This window comes from Procambarus clarkii, chromosome 55, assembly GCF_040958095.1.
Source record: "Procambarus clarkii isolate CNS0578487 chromosome 55, FALCON_Pclarkii_2.0, whole genome shotgun sequence".
Lineage (NCBI taxonomy): Eukaryota > Metazoa > Arthropoda > Malacostraca > Decapoda > Cambaridae > Procambarus > Procambarus clarkii.
This window is the reverse complement of record NC_091204.1, coordinates 15623791-15648251: the sequence shown is the minus strand read 5'-3', so window position 1 is coordinate 15648251 and position 24461 is coordinate 15623791. Positions and strand designations below refer to the sequence as shown.

Here is a 24461-nt window from a genome sequence, read left to right as displayed (position 1 = left end):
GTAAGGGGTAAGGATCTGATGGCTATGTTCACCTAACAGTAAATAGGTGCTCAGGAGTTAGGCAAATGTTTTGGGTTACAGCCTGGAAAAGGTCAGTAGTTGGGCCTATGTGGACCCCAATAAACCTAACAGGTGTCCCTCTCCCAATCTATGGGAAAACTAAACCATAAGAATGCCAAGTTATTAGAGAAATATGATTGTAACTGGAGAGACAAGCAGTTGGCAGAGAAGTGTGGCATTGTTATTAGTGCTGTTTCTGACATATAAGCAAAAGAATTAGATTACATAGTTTGTGAATAAAATGGTAAGCAGTGTTGACAAGACCAGTGACAAAAAAAAAATGAAATTTAAAAGCAAGTTCATGGTGACTGTAGAAGTTTAATAGTCAGCATGTCCTAGTATTCTAACTGCATTTTACTGCCACAACTCTGGGTAATCAAAATTAGGTTGTGCAACAAAAAACATTTTTTTTTTTCTTTTTGCAAAATCATTATATGCCAGGTTATTTAAAAATGGCAATGTTTCAAATATGGTATGAATTTAGATTTGAAAAATTATCTAGATTTTCAAGGGAGAACAGTTACTGCTATGTAAACCAAGGCATCAAGGAAACTATGCCCAAATGTCACATTCTGTCCTGAAATCGAATCCAGGATCATTCGGTTGTGAGTTGATTGTGCTGACCACTGTTTTGCATGGCACCCACTAATCAATTCAGATTTTATCCTTTGACATTCAACAATATTCAAATAACAATTTACATAAATTTACATAAGGCCAATAGATCTAGTGACCTTGACAGACTCTTAAACAAATTTCCTGTAGGATTTTGAACTGGAATAATCTTTTAGCAGCTGCAGTAATAGCAGGCATTAACAGCATCGATGGGCATTTACTGCAGCGACAAGCTGTCAATTCAATGGGCTTATTACCCTATCGGGTGAAAATATTTCTTATTGCTTGTCCTACATTCGTCTTCTTGAGCTTGAAACCATTGCCTTTTGTATGAATTATATTGGACTTTATAAAAAAGTAGCCTAAATTAACACCTTCAAAATTACTCAGTACTGTATGTTAAAGTTCTCCATAAGATCAACCTTGTTATGTTTGATCTGTAGGGTTGATAAATGGATGGTGGGATTTGTATGGATAGCAGTGATGTGTGGTGGGATAATCCCTGTAGGCACAATATCTAAGAGCAGTGCCAAATCAACATCGAATCAGTGTCATCAACATTGGTTTAACTCTGAATTAACGTTCATAACATTGAATCAATGTCAAATCAATGAGTCCACTGGGAGTGAGGTGTTGGGAGTGTAGTAGGTCTGGTTTGTTGTGAGAGTTGGGTGCGTTGGCTAGGGTGTGTAGATACGGGTGTTGTGATGGGGTTTGCGGTAGCATGAGTTTTGGGTTTAAGTGAGATACACTCCGTTGAGTGTAATTTGAGGGCTGGATATGAGTGTTGGGAGCAGCTAGTAAGTGAGGTTGCTGATAGAAAAATTGAGACTGGTGGGAATTTAGTGTGGGGTAGGGGATGGTAGCTTCAGTTTATAAATTCTTTATCAGCTCATCTATGCTAATTCACACAATTATTTTAATCAGAACCAAAATGTTATAGCATACAAATAAGCAAGTAAAATTTTTGTTCGTATGTAATATTGTGGGATATCTATCAATTGTATCATCTATCGTATATCACAGATATCATATCTATGATATATATCATATCTATGATATATATCATATCATCATCTATCATATATCATAGATATCATATCTATGATATACATATATCATATCATCCTCTATCATATATCATATCATATGTGATAGATATCATCTATCGTATGATAGATGTGGGATCGCTTGGTTGTTTCAGGCATACGTTAGACATACACATGAATGAATTTGGGAGATATAAATAAAAGTGGCCTCATATGGGCCAATAGGCCTTCTGCAGTTTCCTTCATTCTTCATTTGGTTACTACTGGTAATAAGTGGTTCCCTCAATAACCAAACTTAAAAGAAGTAGTTACTCCAGCAAGGAAAAAGGCAAGAAAGTAGAACTTCAATATACAGATTGATTACTCACTCTGTTACTATACCAGATTTGTTTTCAAAATATGGATTAACATATCTAGCAGCCTTCAGGGACTCCATTGAAATTCTCACAGGATTACTCTTTGTCAGTTGTAGAATTTCCTCAGCATCTTCAGGTTTTTTAATTAACACCGCTGTTGGCTGGCCAGGATATTTTACCTTTACGATTGGTCCATGTATTTTGAAGAGTTTCATGATATAACGAAATGAATTTTCCTTGTCAAAGTCTGCAAAGTAAATGAAAATTGTAAATTAAATGCCCTCTAATAATAGATGACAGGTGTCAATTAAACACCGTTAAATAATTTATAACAGGTGTTAATTGCTTTATCTAAAAGTTCCTTATGGCAAAGATCCACTGTGTCATATGACCAGGATCATATGCTCACCTAATTGCCAAATTACATCCCTCTAATTGTGTTGAGGTTTAGCTTCAGCTCTTAAGTCCCACTTTTCAACCTTCAATCAACTGGCATACAGGTTCACAAGCCTAATAGGCTGTGTCACTCTTACATTTGAGGCTGTGTGTGTGTGTAGAATTTGCCTCGACAGCTTCCCTTTTCAGTGCATTCCATATGTTCTCGTAACTTGTAACTTGCAAGTCTTACAATGTACACATTCTTTTTAATGTGGCTGCTCATTTGGATATTGAGTTTCAGCCTATGTACCCTTGTTCATGCATCTTTGCACTGTCAGTTTCACTGACAAGTTTGATTGTGGCAATCATGTCTAGCTTGACTCTTCTATCTTCCAATGAATTAAAGGTTTAATTACCTATTATGAGCCTTTATTAACTCATAAACCTTTACTTAAAGGTTTATGAGCCAAGATTTTTTTTCCCATTGTTAGAAACAGTAAGTCTCTTAGAATGATGGAGGTTCTCTTAGGCCATCAACTATCTTCCAAAGGATGCAACCTATAACAGTTACCTAATCCAAGGTACAATACCTATTTACTGATAGGTGAAGAGAGGCATCAGGTATAAGGAAACATGCCGAAATGTCTCCTGCCTGAGGATCTTATAGTCGTGAGCAGACTGCTGACCACTGTTCCATGATGGTGATGGAATTAAAAAGTATCTTCTCTGCAAGTGCTATAGTGGCCTCTTTATTATGGTCTTCTCCATGACTTTGCATGATACTGTATATGGTAACTGAAGTTCAATTTGTTGTCTATATGAAGACCTAGTATATGTTAATTATTATCATTACCAAATGTGTGTGTTTATTCTTTCAAGTAAGTTGCAGAGAGGGCAGAAGGAAGCAAGAATATAATTTTGGGTAGACCTCGGATACTATTGATCAAGTGACGCAGCAACAGGAGTCATAGCATTGGCGGAGTCAGCAGAAGAGGATGCTTGCTTGGGCAGCTTAATGCCCCTTCCTCCCAAGAGTAGAAGCAGTGATTGAAGAGGAGAGGAGATTCATCTAGCAGTGGTCTGAGGCTAATTGATTTGTGGTTACAGCTATTTTTGTATTTATTGGTCCCTGGTAGATGTGGGGCAGTGTAAGGTGCTGCAGGAGCTTCTACATTATTCTCCTCTCCAATGCAATGGAAACGATTGTGTTAAGGCAGTGTGCAAGCCGATCAGTGAATAGTGCAAGAGCAAATTTGGAATTCGATGCTTGACGATACTGTATTATTATTGTCTTCAATCCATGGCCAGAGACCAGTAGTGCTACAGACTGGACTGGAGTCAGATGTAGCAGCATGAGAAGCAGAACTGAGGTAAAGATAAGAGGCAGGATTGTAATCACAGGTGGTTGAAACATAGAGGCCGCAAAAGGTTCCTGGGAAGAAGAAGAAAAACATAAGGAGGAGCAAGGTGTGGTTCCTGTTCAGGTGCAGGCATAGTGGCCAGGTTATTGGGTTGTCATGGGTAGAGCTGAAGTAGGAGCAGCATTGCCAGAGGAGCTTTTGGAAGTATTTGAGAGAAACTTGGTAGAGATATAGAAATACTGTAGTCACATCGGGAGTGGTGATAAAATGTGCAGTGTTTTCCCAAGAAGTTCGTAGACCTATATGATTGTTAGATTTACTAAAAAAAAAAAAAAAATAGTACAGGTAGAAAAATATAAAAAATAGAAGGTATGTCTTCAATGCGAAGTGTTTGTGTGTGTTAGTAGTCAGCCACACGTGTACGTTTTTGAGTTCAGAATTTACTGTATCAGGATAAGTAAGTTAGTATCTGAGAAAGTGAAAATTGTCATAGTATAGTACAGTACATATATGTGCTTTACTAGGCCTAGGAAAGTTTAGGTGGTTGTTACCTTCATTCTGATGCCCTCTATAAAATTATTGTACAAAACATGTTAAGGTTTTTTAGGGAGCAAGTCTATTTTTCATACGTTCCGCCCATAGCTGCTAAAACAATACAGTATAGTATTATCATTTATTATTATTATTATTATTATTATTATTAGTGATGAGACGATACTAAAATGTACACCGATACTGATTATCGATTCTGATTACTTAAAAAAATAAAGTTGGATACCAGTACATACTTATTCTTCTGATTAATTGTCCCATCACTAATTATTATTATTATTATTATTATTACAGTACTGTATTATTATTATTACTGTATTATTATTTAGGACAAAAACCTACACTTGTGTACAGTTTGTGAAATTTACATTAGGAATTTACACCAAGCCTTTCACACTTTCCTGAGTGCTTTATCAAGGTCTGAGTGTGTAATTAGGACGAGACTTACATCTCAACTGTCTAATGAGGCTGCTATCCTGGGTCCAGTCCTTTTATCCTTCTTGACCGCCTGACCATGTCACCTCTATTCCCGATTGGCTATGCACAAAAATTCCTTACATAAATTTCGCAAATATACAAGTGTGGGTTTTTGTCCTAAATAATAATACTGTACAGTAATAATAATAATAATAATAATAATTAAGTATTACCTGTATTAATAATAATAATAATAATAATAATAATAATAATAATAATAATAATAATAATACAGTACTGTAATATAAATAATAGTAATACAGTAATATTAATAATATTAATACAATAATAATAATAATAATAATACAGTATTAATAATAATAGTAATATTAATAATAATAATACAGTAATATTATTAATAATAATGCAGTAATAATAATTAGTGTAAAATCAGAATCGGTATTGATAATCTAGAATTTTCAATAATCAGAATTAAGAGAATACTGTACTGTATTAGTCTTAAAACAATTCTTTAGCATTTAATAAAATTAATTATAATGTAATTTTATTCAAAAAGGATTAAAAAAAATTTGTATTGTAAAATATATATAGCATATATATCTGTGATGGATAATGGAATGTTTTTAGTCTTTCTTATTTTCTTCAGTTTTGTTGATTAATTAAGGATTATTTTTTGAGTAAAAAGGAATTAGCTATGTGTGAGAAGTCATTACCATTACTAATTATTATTATTATTATTATTTTGGATGACACGTTGCAACATCAATACTATTGTACTAATTTTTACATCTTCAAACAATTGGCATCATTCTTGACTCATCCATCAGGGATCCCGAGTTCAATTCCCAGACAAGACATTTATCTTATATGCTTACTATATTAACCTGCAATGTTAAATGGGATTCTTGTAATGTTATTTGTCTATTTGTACTCACTGAATTTGTGCGCCCCTTGAGGGATTTGAAGTAGAGGGGGGTAGAAATAGCCTAAGCTACTCTATCCCTTAAAGATGTATTTTTTCTTATCTCAATAAACATACTTGAACTTATGATTTGTAAGCTTGCTTACAGGTCTTGCACACAAAATTATAATACTGTACAATTAATAAATGGTCACTGCTTGCATCACAAGCGGGGATGTTTCTGGCGGGGGAGAAAGAAACAATTGCGCAGCGCGTCCCGCGGCGTTGCGCGGGCAGTTTGGGGCCATATAAATACGGGCGCACAACGGGGCTCCGCCTCACTCCGCCTGCCCTCGCCGCTGCCCTCGCAAAACCCCACCCTCCCCCCCTTTTTTGCAAGCGGCTGCTTTTGTACCCCCGTCATGCTTTGCACAGTTGTCCCGATTGTCTCCCCACTGCATGTGGGAAGGGGGGTGCAGCGCCGGTCCCCAAGTGTCCCGCTGTCCGCAGCTAATACTTTGCCCAGTCTAGGTGCTAGTAAGCCCTACTTGTAGTCACACCCCCTTCTCCTTATCCATTAGGTCTTTTACGGCCTCTTGGCCGGGTACATTACGTGTTATGTGGTCTCTCACTTATTAGTTATTCTTTGTGTCCTGCCTGTTATATCCTAGTGTTATATAATTACTACACATTTGCACTCGGCCTTAATTCTAGTACCAGTTAACCTTTAGGTTTCTGCAGAATTAGTTTCCATGTCACTATAGGCTAAGGTCTCATACTTACTACGGGTGTACCTTTTAAGTTAAATCTAGTCCTTGGAATTGTTACTGTTAATTCTTACTTTATATATTTACTTTATATGTTTACTTTATATATTTTAATATAAACGTTATATATTCCTTAAATTATATTTGAAACTTTGTATATTTACATGTTCAATATTAAGTTTTATATAATATCAACTTTGTTAAGCCTATAATATAAACCGTGTTTAATATAAACTTTATATAATTACTTACTTTATGTGAACTTTATATATTTACATGTTCTGCAGAATTTAATCTTCAATAAACTTTAACGCCCATACTGCCAGTATCTTTCTCCCCCTGGTCAGAAATTCATATTAACTGAAACCTAACTGTATAACTTTTAAAAATAGAATCTTTTTCTTATCTTCATATACCATTATATTTATAGTACTAGATACGTATATGTATGGTGTTACATATACCATGAAACTCAGCGTTTCATAAAAAATAACAGGGACATTATTTTGTAATAGTTTTTATTTATGATTTACACTGGCACACCTTTTATTAGTTTATTAATAAGTACATAAACTATGTAATGAATATTACAATACAGTGCAGTGGTTATATACCTTTATCTGTGAGCATGTCCATAAGAGACCCAAGAACAGGGTAGCACTTGGGTCCTGGGACTTCTAGCAGTCGGGTAGCGGGTGATTCTCTGTTGGTAACCGGCATGGTCTTCGCGTGTACCATTCGCCCTGTAACGCTCAGTGTGGAAGGCCTTACTGACAGCATTATCTTCCTGCTTGAACTGTAGGGATAAAATGAGTTTTGCTTAGACTGCTGATTTTATATATTTAATTTTATTTTTTTCTCTGAAATTTAAAGCCAAAGAAAACCAGCTTCCCATCCCACATAGTAAGAGTAAGGGGAGACATGATAACCACCTACAAAATTCTCAGGGGAATTCACAGGGTGGACAAAGACAAACTCTTCAGCACGGGTGGAACACGAACAAGGGGACACAGGTGGAAACTTAGTACCCAGATGAGCCACTGAGACGTTAGAAAGAATTTTTTCAGTGTCGGAGTAGTTAACAGGTGGAATGCATTAGGCAGTGATGTGGAGGCTGACTCCATACACAGTTTCAAGTGTAGATATGATACAGCCCAATAGGCTCAGGAATCTGTACATCAGTTGATTAACAGTTGAGAGGCGGGACCAAAGAGCCAGAGCTGAACCCCCGCAAACACAACTAGGTGAGTACATCTCAACGTAGCATTACCAATCCAGAGAAGGACCGTGTATGGTGAATTAGATGGTCACGGGGGGGGGGGGGATGGGTCGAGGACGTCACTGGCTGGTGTGGGGGCGAGGACGTCACTGACTGGTGTGGGGGCGAGGACATCACTGGCTGGCGTGGGGGCGAGGACGTCACTGGCTGGTGTGCAGGCGAGGACGTCACTGGCTGGTGTGCAGGCGAGGACGTCACTGGCTGGTGTGCAGGCGAGGACGTCACTGGCTGGTGTGCAGGCGAGGACGTCACTGGCTGGTGTGCAGGCGAGGACGTCACTGGCTGATGTGGGGGCGAGGACGTCACTGGCTGGTGTGGGGAGCGAGGACGTCACTGGCTGGTGTGGGAGTGAGGACGTCACTGGCTGGTGTGCAGGCGAGGACGTCACTGGCTGGTGTGGGGAGCGAGGACGTCACTGGCTGGTGTGGGGGCGAGGACGTCACTGGCTGGTGTGGGGGCGAGGACGTCACTGGCTGGTGTGGGGGGCGAGGACGTCACTGGCTAGTGTGCATGCGAGGACGTCACTGGCTGGTGTGCATGCGAGGACGTCACTGGCTGGTGTGCATGCGAGGACGTCACTGGCTGGTGTGCAGGCGAGGACGTCACTGGCTGGTGTGCAGGCGAGGACGTCACTGGCTGGTGTGCAGGCGAGGACGTCACTGGCTGATGTGGGGGCGAGGACGTCACTGGCTGGTGTGGGGGCGAGGACGTCACTGGCTGATGTGCAGACGAGGACGTCACTGGCTGATGTGGGGGCGTGAGGCAAGGAATCTTAATTTTATTTATATATTATACGGTAGCGTATAATACGGAGCATATACGGTAGCGAGATAAGTAGTTACTCAAGTTACGTATATTACGTATATTGAGTATAAGTTACTCAACACAAAGCTGCTATTAGGACAATATCCAATTCTGGCCCCAGACACCACTCGGTACCCCTACTTAAATCTCTGAATATGTTAGACATTAAGTCACTGCACATTCTCTCATGTGTATTATACATATATAAAACGCTAAACTATAATGCCAATCCTGATCTCAAAAGCTTCATAGAAGGTTGTATCAGAACCCATGAGCATCACACCAGAAATAAATACAGTTTTGATATTCCTAGAGTACGACTTAATCAAACTAGAAATGCTCTACAAATCAAGGGGCCCAGAATGTGGAATGACCTTCCCAACCATGTTAAAGACTGTACCTCTCTCAACCAGTTTAAGTTAAAAGCGAAGCTATACCTAATAAATTCCCTGTAACCTACCTTACCCTTCTATTGTCAACCAATGTCTGTTTTTTTCTTTAAAGAGCGCTGTTTGTCGACATAATTGTATTTGTGCTGCTTTTTCATCTATGTTTTCATTTCTTGTTTTCATTCTACTCATTATGCTCAATTAGTATTAAGCTTGTCATTTAAGTTTATCATGCCCGAAACGCTTTGCGTAATAGTGGCTTTAGGCATTGTATGTACTAGCTCTACCTATAAGTCAAACAATCCTTGTAAATATTTATTGTATGTATGTACCTTACCTAAATAAAATTGTATTGTATTGTATTGTATTGTATTGTAGTCATATAATGCGTTCCGGAAGCTGACCCCGCCATAATTGGGGGTCAGCTTCCGTATGGGCATGGGGTCAGGTGACCCCATGCCATCCTGTAGGCCGAGGCAGAAAGGGGTAGTTACATAATGGGTTCAGGAAAGGAAACGCTATGTTCTTTGAGCCCAACATAATACATTTATAGTGCTATTTATAAATTTATATCATTAACTACAAAGATGTGGTCAAGTTTAAAGTCCAGTAGTTTATATTAAGGAATTAAACCCAATAACGAAGATAAGCTTGACTTATCCATAGCCGCTAGCTATGGGGAATTCTATCCACTGTTCTTCTATGTATCCACTATCCAATTCTATCCAATTCTTGTATATTTAACAAGTACTATTTTTCAACTACGAACCAACTTATATATGAGCAATGTACGGACATGATTTTTTAGTTTAACTATTTTTGTTAATAATTAACAACTTTTACTAAAGATTCTAAATATTTCAGACCGCGAAATATAACAACTGTATCGGAAATGAAAGAATGCTTGTAAAATACGATTTTGGGTGACATTAAAAGAGTATAGAGATTATTGCTGTTGTTATAGATTCAGCTACTCGGAACAAGTTCCAAGTAGTACGGGCAATGGTGAGCCCGTAGTGGACTTACCTGGCACAGGAGAGGGACAAGTAGCACGGGTTATGGTGAGCCCGTAGTGGACTTACCTGGCACGGGAGCGGTGTTCCAGTATATATAGAGATTTCGATGTTCATTTAATATAGTGTTGGTTACATCAGTCGGATGTTGGATATGTAATGACATGCTGATAGCAGAGACAAGGATGCTTGAGCGAGGCCCGGAGCCGAGGAGCAGTTTCTTATTAAAAATGTTAGAGGCACATAATGGGACTTAACTCCATAATTCATTAAGCAAGTTACAATTTTGATGAGCTAGTTACAAAATCGCAGGAAGCTGGACTGTCGGGCGATAGCGGGTACCTTGAGTATGGTCGGAATTGAAATAAGTTTATTGAGGTAAAATACACACAAAGGGATGAGGTAGCTCAAGCTATTCTCACCCCGTTTAGTACATGGTCGGAATCAGGGGACAGATTCACGAAACAGTTACGCAAGCACTTACGAACCTGTACATCTTTTCTCAATCTTTGGCGGCTTTATTTATAATTATTAAACAGTTAATGAGCTCGGAAGCACCAGGAGGCTGTTTATAACAATAACAACAGTTGATTGGGAGGATTTCATGCTTGTAAACTGTTTAATAAATGTAACTAAAGCCGTCAAAGATTGATGAAAGATGTACACGTTCAGGCTATCTGGTCTGACGCGAGGCCGTCTTGAGCAAGAATTGGAGTTAGACTCGTCAAGTGTTACATGGGTTGCTCAGCTACAATTGGAGTTTAGACTCCAATTGTGGAGTCCCAATTGTTTACTCTCCGTTCTTGACGGCTTATATGCCATGCTTTACCTGACTTTGCAAGTTGACCGTTATCTTGCTCGTTACTTTTCAAATTCAAATTCAAAATTCAAAACAGGACAACTTCGTCTGTTGTTCAGTCAAACTTCGTCAAAACAGGACCTTCAAGACAACTTCGTCTGTCCTGAAGGATTCTTGCAAACTTGGACAACTGTATCTATTGTAATTAGTACACATAGGATTATTGGAGACCCTCTTTGGGTATGGGATGCTTAGGGATAAGTTGTTTGGAATTTATTGTAACATTTAATTCCCTACGTAGTCCCCGTGGCGCAGTGGTAAAGCACTCGCCTGGCACTTCGCTAGTGCTTTGGCCCGAGTTCGTATCCTGGCCGGGGAGGATTGACTGGGCGCCAATCCTCAAGCCTCTGTTCACCCAGCAGTGAATGGGTACTTAGTTGTCAAACGATTTGGCGGGTTGTATTCCGGAGAAAATTACGATTAAGGACCTGCCCGAAACGCATACATTACAAAACAAAAAAGTGGTATAGAACTTCTGAGAATTTTGACACCTGACAAAATTTGAGAATTTGTTGACATTGGGTGAACGTTTCCGTTCATCCAATGAACATAGACATACATAGACACCCAGACATGAATGAACATAGACACCCAGTGAACATAGACATTGGGTGAACGTTTCCATTCATCCAATGAACATAGACATACATAGACACCCAGACATGAATGAACATACACCCAGTGAACATAGACATTGGGTGAACGTTTCCGTTCATCCAATGAACATAGACATACATAGACACCCAGACATGAATGAACATACACCCAGTGAACATAGACATTGGGTGAACGTTTCCGTTCATCCAATGAACATAGACATACATAGACACCCAGACATGAATGAACATACACCCAGTGAACATAGACATTGGGTGAACGTTTCCATTCACCCAGTGTCTATGTTCACCTAGCATTAATGAACAAGCAAAGATCGAGAGAACTGGACCTAACCCAAGCGGAGAACACAGGATATATATGATGACATAACGACGTACAAGGAGACTTGACACACAAGATTGCTAAATAGTCTCCGTCACTTGGCGCCTTTTTGTGAAAATTAGACAAACTAATTAGACAGCCAAACTAATAATTAGACAGAAGAGACACATGCCAGCACTCACATACAAGCAGTAGCAGTTAGATATAAGAAGTCACATGTCCCCAGGTATTTCTTAACACTCAGCTCATGCGCAATGCTGCTTCATTGAATATAAAAGTCTTTATCTAACTCTAAGCGCATTACGGGTTATTCATGCCCATGCCACCTCTTGGGTGGCTTAATCTTCATCAATAAACCAACCAACTATTAACTCACTATGGCTCATATAACAATCGTCTTAAACCAAACGCACTATGGCTAATACAAGTCTTCATCACCTAAACTAGGCGCTCTATGGCTGTCTCATTTTTTCTTGCTTTCGGGCCTTTGCAATGGGTCACTATAAAGAGAATCAATAGCATTAAACAAATGTCACTAGGCTATGCAGTGTGCATGAATGTCAAGGTATTTTCCCATTTGTTCGTCACATTGTTTTGTTATTAACAAGCTCAGGTATATGCAATGTGCTGCTACCCTATTATATATGAAATTGAATTGAAATTGAAATAAGTTTATTGAGGTAAAATACACACAAAGGGATGAGGTAGCTCAAGCTATTCTCACCCCGTTCAGTACAACGTGTTAATATATACATAGACACACATCACAAATAAACACATTACCAAACATTCTGAGAGGTAAAAATATACATTTCCTCCCTCACAAGTAGTATGGCATCAGACGTACACACAAATACTTTTATGACCTAGGTATACTGTATACACAATTTGCAAGACACCTGCAGATAATTCAACAAAATATTACAATCTTGGTGCAAAATTCTTATATCTCTCAAGAATATCATCAACCTTTCCGTTGTGACACATCCAGGCTATTTGTTCAGGAACAGTCCTTATCTCAGTGTTTCTATATACACTAATCAACGGACAATCAAGAATATAATGGGCAAGGGTGTGAGACCTTAACATACCACATAGTTTACACTTCGTGTCATTACCATGAACATCTATCCCATATTCCCAGTAATATTTGTACCCAAGCCTGAGCCGCATGTACACAGAGTCACTCCAAGCATTTCTCCTTTTACCATAAGTGAAATGGGTGTTTTGACTCACATACATGTAGTGTTGCATGGTTTGACTTCTCTCATACATTATCTCTCTCCTCTCCACTCCCGCCTGTGCCTGAATATTTCTGATTTTGCTTCTTATTTGTCTCATTGTGAATTCACATTCAATGTCAACTTGTGGTTTTGATGTGGCACGTTTGGCCAAGTCATCCGCCACCTCGTTGAGCACTATCCCAACATGAGATGGAATCCACATGAATTTCACACTATAACCTTTCAGCTGTATCTCAGTTATTCTTCTCTTACAGTCCTCCACTATAGACATGAAGACTGGGTTTCGACTGTTTAAGGACTCCAGTGCTCCTCGGCTATCGACAAATACAAAAACATTTTTGTCGTCATGACGTACTTCCTCCAAACACGCCAGAATGGCCTGCAGTTCAGCTTGTGTGGATGATATATAATTACTAAGCCGGAGTTCAATTATCCTGTCCACAGTCCCAAACTCCGTATAATCCCTTATTAGGACACCACACCCTGCCCTGCCATCCTCCGCCACCGACCCGTCGCAATATACATGTAAACTGTTGCCTCTTGGTAACCGAGATATCATGCTTCCATACAAACACCGTAATTGTCCCGGTTCATGATGAATCTTTTTCACCTTGAGGGGTACAATTTCGACGTCTATTTTCTGTACTTTCCAGGGAGCAGACATATTACACTTTCGAGAGGGTTTACAGCAGTCAAGTACGTCGTATTCCCTGAGGTCATGAGCTAATCCTCTCGTATAGCGTGTCTCCCTCAGTTTCCTGGAAGTGTGTACGTCACTCAAGCAGGTCTGAACGCTCTCAAACAGCTTATCCCCTCCTTTTCTCCGCATGAAACGAATAGATACTCTAGTGTTAATGTCACGGACTCTATCACACACACTCTGTAAATTTAATTCCATTCTCATTATTTCAATCATTGCATTTCTTTGACATCCAAGAATAATCCTCATAGCCTCGTTCTGTATCAGCTCTATTTTTTGAATTCTGCCTTGGCCTGTGTAAGACAATACGGGTGCTGCGTAGTCTATCAGGGATCGAACAGTGCTTATGTATAACATCCGCAAGATAGGTACCCCAACACCTTTACCAGAAAAAGCCAGTGCTTTTAGAGGATGCAGACGGGCTTTACATAAGGTGCTGATATGATTTATTTCAGCATTTTTACTCTCACATGTGTATCCAACATACATGCCCAGATACTTGTACTTCTGTACACGGCTCAGTTCCACACCATTTAGAGTAAGTGTTATATTTCTTCGTTTCCTATACTCGTATTTGGTTTTATCTGCATTTATAACTAAGCCTAACTTGTGACAGGTTGTACCAAGTATGTTAAGAGCATCTTGAATTTTGTTCCCAGAAGTGCCTTGTATAAGAATGTCATCAGCATATATGATCGTCGTGACCCCTGGAGGATACATCTCTGATGCTAATCTGTTCATTAATACATTGAATAAGGTGGGACTTAATACTCCCCCTTGTGGGGTACCTAACTGAAACCTCCGTTCCTCAGACATGTATCCCTGGTAATACACCTGACCTTTTCTGCCTTGCAGGTAATCCCTTATCCAGTGTAGCAATCTCCCTGTTATTCCCAGATTGGCTAATTCGTATAAGATTACTTCCCCATTGGCTTTATCAAACGCTCCTTGTAGATCAACAAAAACTCTACAATTGTCATCCACATTAGACAAACACTTTAAGAGACAATCCGCAGTACTTTTGCCTTTGATAAAACCAAAGAGATTATTGGACATGTTATCACCTACAAGGTAGAGTAGCCTATTTAACAAAATCCTTTCCATCATTTTACAAAAGCAGGATATTAAGGAGACAGGTCTGTAGCCTCCGTTTGACTTAGGGATAGGAATGATGACAGCCTCTTTCCATTTTCTTGGTAACTTTCCCTCTCTATAACTCATATTAAACAAATCAAGTAAGGGATTAGGTTTCATACCGGCTAAATAATTAAGTATGTCATACGTTACTCCATCTTTTCCCGGAGCAGTGGAGCTGCCACTTTTTATAGCATCCAGTAGCTCATCGTGGGTTATCTCAGTGCATGCTATAGATCTTGTATTTAAGGCACATAAAGTTACTCCATTTCTAATATTTTCCCATGACTCAATGGTGACTCTCGTGTCTGCAGGTAAGGACTCCATACCAGCAGCACTTGCCCATTTATCTACTAACTCATTAGCAACTTTCCCTGGATCTGAGTGAGCAATGAATTTAGTCTTACAACCCCTGACTTTATTTACTGCTCTCCATATGTCTTTAAGGTTCTTAGTATTACCAATGGCCTGAGCAAAGTCTTGCCAGTATCTGTCCCGCGCCTCCTTCCTCACCTGACTGCATTCCCTAGCCACTTCCAACATTGTATTTTTCTCTTCATCCCTCATTCCATTTTTTAACCATGCTTTATGCGCACCCCGTAGCATTCTCTCCCATCCCTTGACTTGCTGATCATTGGAATATTTAAATTTCTTAGGTCCGTGCGTCTTGCTTCCCCTGCCCCCGTTATTTTCCCTCTGTACTAATTTCTCTATGTTCTCGACCATGTCCTCGTAAAAACTATCAACGCAGAGCGGCGTGTAATGTTGATACCAATCTCCCATATTTTGAATAAAATAATTTTTCATATCTTTCTTAATATTTAGCCTTTTCCTTTGAAAGTGGACTTGTTTTTTCCCCAGTGGTAATTCAACGTTCAAGGCAAAGTGGTCACTAAGTAGTTCCCGAACAACCCGAGCCTCCCCCATAATCCCCTGAGAGTTTAAAACGCAGGCATAGTCAAGCCGTCCTCCCCTGATGTGAGTTGGTTCATTGTTTCCCAAGAGACAGGTATCTGGATGATCTTGTAGAAACTGTAACCACTTGACCCCATTAGTATTAATACTACCCACTGTCCCAAGGCTTGTGTGCCGAGCATTAAGGTCCCCAATGACCAGTGAAGGATTAGTATAAATGCAGTCAGGTAAATAGTTAGCGTCGAAGCAGTTCCTGGATACATACAAATTAACGACAATAAATTCCCCTTCCCTTAATGATAATTTAACACAAACACTCTCTATACCTTGCGTTTTTGATGGCGGTTCTACTAACTCTGCTGGTATGGAGTTCTTAACATAAATCGACGTGCCTCTGATGTTATTTGCAGCGAAGAGGTGAAACCCTTTATAGCCATTTAATTTCAATAATCCTTCATTCCTATCCCCTGTCTCCTGGAGAGCTACAACATCAATATCATTTCCCATCACATAACAATGAACATCTGTAACCCTGTTTCTCAAACCATTAACATTCCATGACAACACTTTCAGTCTAGGGTGATCCATTATTAATCAATTCATTGCCTAAGTCATCCCCAATAAGTTCACTAAATGATAGCCATACCTTGTATAACATCTCCCACCTCCTCCCAAGTTCACCAGTAAAAGCGACATTGCGATTCTCAAGAGATTTTTTCAGCCCTGAGATGTCCATTATTGGCCCAAATGATTCCTTCATTTTATGTGTAATTATAGGGTTCTTCCTTTCACTACGACTACCATCATTCACACACACTTCACTTTCCTTCATTTCATCACTCAATATTTCATTTTTGTCCTCAACCACTATATCCTGACTATCCTTCACCGTTTTGTGATTTTCCTTGACCTCCTGAACGTTTAATTTAGCCTCGATGGACTCGATTCTCTGCCCCAGATTTTGGAGGAACTCACCAACTTTTTTAAGTTCAGCCCACACTTCCTTGACCATATTATTATGACCCTCTCTCTGAGCCACAGTAGCCACTTCACTCACCGTTACACTGTCACTGCCGGAGTCCTGAGTGGTGGCGTGGCTGCTTGTTGCTGGAGCCTGCCTAAGTAAAGGTGACTCCTTTACCCACGCATTCGTCCGGTTCACTGGCACTGTTTGGGGCAGACTGTTTTGCTGTGCTCCCGGTGTCTGGGTAAGAGCTCTTGCTTGCTCTGTAACATTCACCGGCCGGAGAACAGCCATACTCGGCCTCTTGCTACACACAGCCGAGCTCGCATTGTGAACACCTCCACAGTTGCAGCATCTGGGAACTATTTTCTCACCCAGATTCAGTCTGTTTCTACACACAGTAGAGAGGTGAGACTTTCCGCAGAAACGACATCGTGGATCATTTTGACATCTCCAGGATTTATGCCCCCATCTGCAGCATTTCAGGCATATTATGGGCTCTTCCACATACTTTGCTACATGCCTGTAGCCAGCCCCGGTGATGAACACTTTTTCGGGTACGTCACCTCTCACTAGAGCCACCACCTGACTCCTAGCTTCACCTTTAATAAGGTGACGCTTGGCCCACACAAATCGTTGGTCGTATATATGAAAGATTACACAGTGTAGATCAAAAACTAGCTATAAGTTCATCTAATATCCCCCATCTCACACCATGGTTAGTCATACATGGAATCAGCAGAGAACGTGAAATGTAATGCTGATCTATTACACAAAGAAATCACAATTGCGTGATGCATCAAATGAACAAATCCACAAGGACCGTGACGAGGGTTCGAACTTCGTGATCAGATCTATTAGCTTCCACTAGCAAAATCTGGGTACAGCACAAGAATATCTTCCAATATTTCTGAGTGTATGAGATAATTACAAAGCTCAAAGTACCTCATATCATTTGGTCTGAAATTACTGATGACAGGGCAATCACAGATATAGTGTTGGAGAGTATGTCCCAGCTCTTGTTCACATAGTTCACAATTGGAATGTTCACCATTGGTGGAGTCATTACCTGCAGCCACCTGCCATAGATATCGAAATCCCAGCCTAATTCTGGCAATTACAATGTCACACAGTCTAGTGGATGTTTCATGCTGCCCCGTACATATAATTATTTGGGAAGAGATGGAGTCAATTTACCGGGGTCCCACAACACATCAGCATCGATATCGCTACCAAATTTAGAATTTAAAGACAACTTAGGATCAGGTTAGCTAAAATCACTACTTATAGGGGATTTGGTTAGCTAAAATCACTGCTTATAAGGGATCAGGTTAGCTAAAATTGCTGCTTATAGGGGATCAGTTTAGCTAAAATCACTGCTTATAGGAGATCTAGTTAGCTAAAATCACTGCTTATAAGGGATCAGGTTAGCTAAAATCCCCGCTTATAGGGGATCAGGTTAGCTAAAATTGCTGCTTAGGAAGACTGGCAAGTAATTGGGCAAGAGGTTGTACTGGTATATAGCTGTTATTTATAAGGGTGTTGCAAACGTGTATTAAATCCTGATGGACATACCTGGGTGCTCATTAACAGTCGCACCTCCAACTACAGACCCTCCCCAGAATTCAACCACACAACAGTTGCCTAATTCCCGGGTAGCTATTTACTGTTGGGTGGACTTAGGCATTAGATGAAAACGTGCCCAACCATTTCTGCCCCGGTCAGGAGGATCCCTGATTGTGAGTAGAACGAAGGTCGAAGGTACTGACCCCTGTGCTAAGGGTCAGTATTAGTGCTAATCTTGTTTCTGATATATGTGAATAATTAACCAGGTTAGTGTTACTTAGCACTTGTGTTAGCACTTGTGTTAAGGAGGAAATGTAGATGTTTATCTCTCAGAATGTTCGGTAATATGTTTATTGCTTGTGATTGTGTCTATGTATGTATTAACACGATGTACTGAACGGGGTGAGAATAGCTTGAGCTACCTCATCCCTTTGTGTGTATTTTACCTCAATAAACTTATTTCAATGACGGACTGTCAAAGATACATGTGGAAAAAAATTTCGGACTACGCCACAACAATATTATACATAATTATTTTTAAGCATCAGAGAACTGAATAAATAGAAGTCACAGTAGTAGTAGAGACTACAAGAGAGCTTAATTATGGGCTTGGGACCTAAACTGTATACTGGAGTTAAAAGTTCCTCTAGCGGGGACATAGAGCTGAAGCTCAACCTCAGCAAACGCAACCACACTAGGTGAGTACACATTACTGGCTCTCCCACTAGCATCAAATTTAAGTTTAACACAAAAACGAGTTTACAAAACCGTGTATCGCAAAGTCATTCACTGATTTTATCGTATGTAAACACTCATTCGTGCCTCACTACACACGCACAATTTACGGCAGATACTCACGGGGTTTACGTCCAGTTAATTATAAAATCAGGAGCTGCCTTCGATACACTCACTCCGGCAGTGATGGCCGGGTACTGAATGGTGGCGTGTTGAACCCACCCCGAGGCCCTTCACCGCTGCCACACGCCTCCACCTCCCCTGATGATGATGTGACGACTTATACTGAATTTTGTAACTAACTCATCAAGATTGTAACTTGCGTAGCTAAATGAATTGTGGGGGTTGAGTCCCCGAGTCCATTATGTGTGTAACACTTTCCACTACCGCCCACAAGATGGGTATGGGGTGTATAATAATTGAACTAAACTATACACCTTCCCTACATGTCTCTGCCACCATCACCTCCCGAAGTCATCTTCCAAACACCATCACTACTTCTCACACACCCCTCCATTACCCCACCTCTCACACATGTCTCTATCACCATCACTACCAACCTCCATCACCATCACTACCACCACTCACGCCTCCACCAGCAACACTAGATCTGGTGTTTACCCAAAATGAGTCATATATCGAGAAGATAAAGTATGAGATGCCCTCGGAGATAACGATAATGCATTACCACACTATGGTATAATATGGAGCTAATTGATCAGACCAGGAAACACGTCGAGGAAGAAAATAAGCTACAGACGTGGACACTACAGCAAGGTAATGGACTATGACTCGAGTCCAGTGGAAGAGAGAACTGCATGAAAAAAACAACAAATGAGATGGAATTTATTGCTGAGAAATTGGCTGATGCAACGACCTATTTATCCGACTCAACTGTAGGTGGATGAAAGAAGCAAGTCCCTGGTTCAACGGGCAATGCAGGGAAGGAGAGAGCTGGAAAACCATGGAAAAAAAACAGAAAACTGGAAAGGACAATAGGGGGCCACAATTGAATTCATCCAATTCTGGAGACGTTGAAAGGCATTTTGAAAACGACACTGCAGCCAAAGCTAAGGATCAACCGAAGCTTTTATATAAACAAATCCACAAGGGCCGTGACGAGGATTCGAACCTGCGTCCGGGAGCATCCCAGACACTGCTTTAATCGACTGAGCTACAACAGGGTAAAAAGGGTTCTTTTTTATAAACGTATAAGGAGGAAAACAACAGCAAGAGACCATGTTATCGGGTTGAAGAGAGACGGCGGAATTTTTACAGATAACTACTAAAGATTTCAGGTCATTGAACAAAAGAACACCGTACACAGTCGACTTGAGAATGGTCCAGGACGGACCGAAACGTCGTCGTCCCTTCACCTTCTAGTGTGTGGTCTGGTCAACAAAAGAACATTCTTTACAAAATTACAAACAAGTGGAACACATTGAAATTGGTAGTTATGGAAGCCACTTCCAGCCACAACTTTAGGGCCAGATTCGACAAAGAGTTCGAACATCAGAAGAGCAACAATAGTTAATTGATAACGCAACAAGGCTAGTTGGCGGTGCATAAAGACCTCACTAACTGGTACCCGCCAAACAAACACCGAAACTACGACGTTGGTACAACGTTCGAACAAGTTTTAAATCTTCCTAACCAGTTATAACAACCAATATAGCAAGTTGTAACAACGTTCTAATACGTCATAAACACGTTAAGCCAAGATGTAACAACTTTATTACAAGTTGTATCAAGCGGAAAATAGAGACAGTTTCGGTTTGTGTTTCCAGGGTAGTAACTGATAGGAAAAGTATTGGATACTTCCTTAAAGGTTTCAATACGCAGTTACCCCCCATTGTCTTCACTCGTACATTGTCATTAATGGACAAATGTGGGCGAGATCATTCAGTTGTTGTTGTTATAGATTCAGCTACTCGGAACAAGTTCCAAGTAGCACGGGCTATGGTGAGCCCGTAACTTACCTGGCACAGGAGCAGGGCAAGAAGCACGGGCTATGGTGAGCCCGTAACTTACCTGGCACAGGAGCAGGGCAAGAAGCACGGGCTATGGTGAGCCCGTAACTTACCTGGCACAGGAGCAGGGCAAGAAGCACGGGCTATGGTGAGCCCGTAACTTACCTGGCACAGGAGCAGGGCAAGAAGCACGGGCTATGGTGAGCCCGTAACTTACCTGGCACAGGAGCAGGGCAAGAAGCACGGGCTATGGTTAGCCTGGATCATTCAGTGATAAGGGCGTATTTTATCCATTAGTGTACTTTACACAAACTAATCTAACAAAAGTCGCGAAGAAAACGATTGATAAAGATGCGGATAATTAGCAATCAGCTCTCATTAGTGAGCGGATCAATTGCGTGCATTTTAAGTGACTGAATAATGAGGTATAAGTGAGCAGCCGTGTTGCAATGCAATTGACTTAATGAACCCATATTTTATCGTGTCTTAATGAGTCTAGTGCAACTAGGGATGATATATTGAGTCATTTAATGTGTCAATGTGTACAAGGTTGAGCCCAAAGACCAGGGAGGGCTGCGTCTGGGTACAAGTGACAGGATGAATTCAGCGGGTTTTGTTCCTATTAAGGGGTATGTATTGTCCACGCTTCTGTGGCGGTGTGTTCACTCACAGGATGAGTGACGCTGCTATGGCGGTGTGTGTTCACTCACAGGATGAGTGACGCTGCTATGGCGGTGCGTCCACTCACAGGATGAGTGACGCTGCCAATAAACTAGCCCTCCATGTCGAAATTAAAAATTAAATGGCAACTAACGCCATCTAGTTGTTGTTTTTAGATTTAGCTACTCAGAACGAAGTGTCCATGTAGCACGGGCTATGGCGAGCCCGTAAGCCATCTAGTGAGAGGAAGTCAATTTGTGGAGCTGTACTCGAGAGGTGTTGCAGGTTGTCATGGTGACTACACGTCTGGCAGCGCTAGCGGGGTGGTGTAGGGAATCAACAATATATGAAGTTGATGTGGCCACCTCCCCAAGTGTGTGGTTGAGGGGGGCCACCTCCCCAAGTGCCTGGTTGAGGAGGGGGGCACAAGAGCCTTTAACTTGTATTAAGTCAATTACTGACACCTCACAACAATGTTTACTTAGAGAAACGTCTTCGGTATAGGACAGGACAAAGAAATATCACTAAACATTTGTTTCAAGTTGGGGAGCCACGTGTACAAATGTAATATAAAAACCACAGGTGCACATACCTAGTACTGTGCTGTAAGTCACAGTTGTCGGCGTCAGCTGAGCTCTGTGTCCACCGTACACTATAAACTGTCAGGCGTACGTCACAGCTTTGCGTCAGGCGTACGTCATCAGCTGAACCATACGTCGGCCGTACATCAGACAATCGCTTTTGGGTCTTACGGTCTGTGATCTAAGGTCATTAGGTTAATTGTAATTGATCTGATGATCTATTAACCGCGGGCAGCTTGTCAACCTTTTCTGGCAGGTCCTTATATCTTAATTTTTCCTCGGAATACGACCCGCCAAATCGTTTAACAACCGGGCCAGATTCACGAAGCAGTTACGCAAGTACTTACGAACGTGTACATCTTTCCTCAATCTTGGACGGCTTTGGTTACATTTACTAAACAGTTTACAAGCATTAGAACCTCTCGATTAACTGTTGTTATTGTTATAAACAGCCTCCTGGTGATTCGGAGCTCATTAACTGTTTAATAATTGTAAACAAAGCCGCCAAAGATTGAGAAAAGATGTACAGGTTCGTAAGTACTTACGTATCTGCTTCGTGAATCTGGTCCCAGGTACCCATTCACTGCTGGGTGAACAGAAGCTACAGTTAAGGATTGGCGCCCAGTCAATCCTCCCCGGCCAGGATACGAACTGAGGCCAAAGCGCTGGCGAAGCGCCAGGCGAGTACCTTACCACAGCGCCACGGGGGACTGTAATTGTAATAATTAACATAAAATTTATTATGATCAGAAGTAGTAGTAGAAAAAGCAATCAGTATTAATTGGGTTTTAACTTCCCTAAACCACCGCAATTTTTACGCCAGGTTCGATTGCGTAAAAACACACAAAACAATTTTCGATTATTTTCCATTTCTCTGGAATAAATTGGGAATATTACTGAAATTGGGAATATTACAGAAATTGGGAATATTACAGCCTATATTGAGCTTTCTTCAAAAGTAAATATGAGAAATAATTAAAGAATGAGTCATTTTATATAACTCCAAGAAACTGTTTAAACTATAAATTACTAAAAAGTAATTTTAGTAATAGATAAAATTATTTATTACTAAAATTATTTTTTGGTAATTTATAGTTTAAACAGTTTCTTGGAGTTATGTAAAATGACTCATTCTTTATTATTTCTCATATTTAGGTTTGAAGAAAGCTCAATAAGCTTTTATATTCCCAATTTGTTCCACATTTTGTTAGAAAGCCCAGTAGTGGCCTCAGGCATTGTACTTAATACATTGTACATTGTAAATTGAACTTGAACTGAACCTAATTCATTGTAATTGTCTCTGAATACTCAACTGTTCTTGTGCCTTATGTATATACAGTATTTTTGTCTAAATTATTATTATTAAGAGGGCGGAGTAATTCTCATATCATTATTTTAATGTTTAATAATATATTACAGTAAAACTAGTTGTGCAAGCAGATAAATGAATACATTATTGAAAAAAAGTTTTTAAATTAGGCAAGTCAGTGCAATGAATCCGTTTTCTTTCAAGCACTAGAAAATAAGAAAACGAAGATCTGTTGTTTTAAGCATAAACTTAATTATAAAAAAATGATAATAAATTTAGTCACAAGAAGGTACAATGGGTTGTTGAGATGACATAAGATTGGTATTTTTACATTTTTTGCAAAGTCACTAACGCGCATAGCGTTTCGGGCAGGTCTTTTAATCTGACATATCAGGTAGGATGAAAAGGTACATTGTAGAAAGGCTTTAATATCAACAATACTTCAAAATGCCCGCTAGTACATTTTCTTTCATAATATTCAGTATTCTCAGGTCATTTTTCCCCTATTGGTCAATAAGGTCTTTTTTTCTGACGCTCTCTGTCTTTGCATTTTTTTAATTTGTCATCGGCTTTACAAGACTGTAAATACTATGCTATGTATTCTCACAAACCCAATGTACCTTCTTGTATATAAATAAATAAATAAATAAATAAATAAATTAATTAATTAATAAATAACCGGTCTTTTCTCCAAGCCATTTTTTTTAACTAAGACTAGGATTCATAAGGGATGTTTAATGACATACCTAGTGAAGCTGCAAGCAAGAGCTGTTATCCTACCTCAGCTCATCTGAAGCCTACACCTAGAAACTCATTTATTTCATGAGAGTATACTTAACAATATGATATGTCCGTGGTCTGACACTGTCATATATATATATATATATATATATATGTCGTACCTAATAGCCAGAACGCACTTC

The 24461-nt window shown here is 40.0% G+C and overlaps 1 protein-coding gene across 3 annotated transcripts in view; it reads right to left on the bottom strand.

Annotated features, from left to right (window-relative positions):
- LOC123755114 (probable cytochrome P450 49a1) overlaps positions 1-19633 on the bottom strand; it is a 36754-nt gene extending 17121 nt beyond the window's left edge. Inside the window, exons 1-3 of one of the 3 annotated variants that reach the window (XM_045737605.2) lie at positions 19579-19633; positions 7092-7273; positions 2093-2327 (exon numbers count right to left, since the gene is read on the bottom strand). In XM_045737605.2, the coding sequence (XP_045593561.2) occupies positions 2093-2327; positions 7092-7257 (401 nt within the window). In that variant the 5' untranslated portion in view covers positions 7258-7273; positions 19579-19633. Of the gene's footprint in view, positions 1-2092; positions 2328-7091; positions 7274-7747; positions 7771-19141; positions 19549-19578 lie in introns of those variants that run through there. The other 2 variants (XM_045737598.2, XM_069305498.1) reach the window with 2 other exon arrangements.
- Between the last annotated feature and the right edge of the window lie 4828 nt (positions 19634-24461).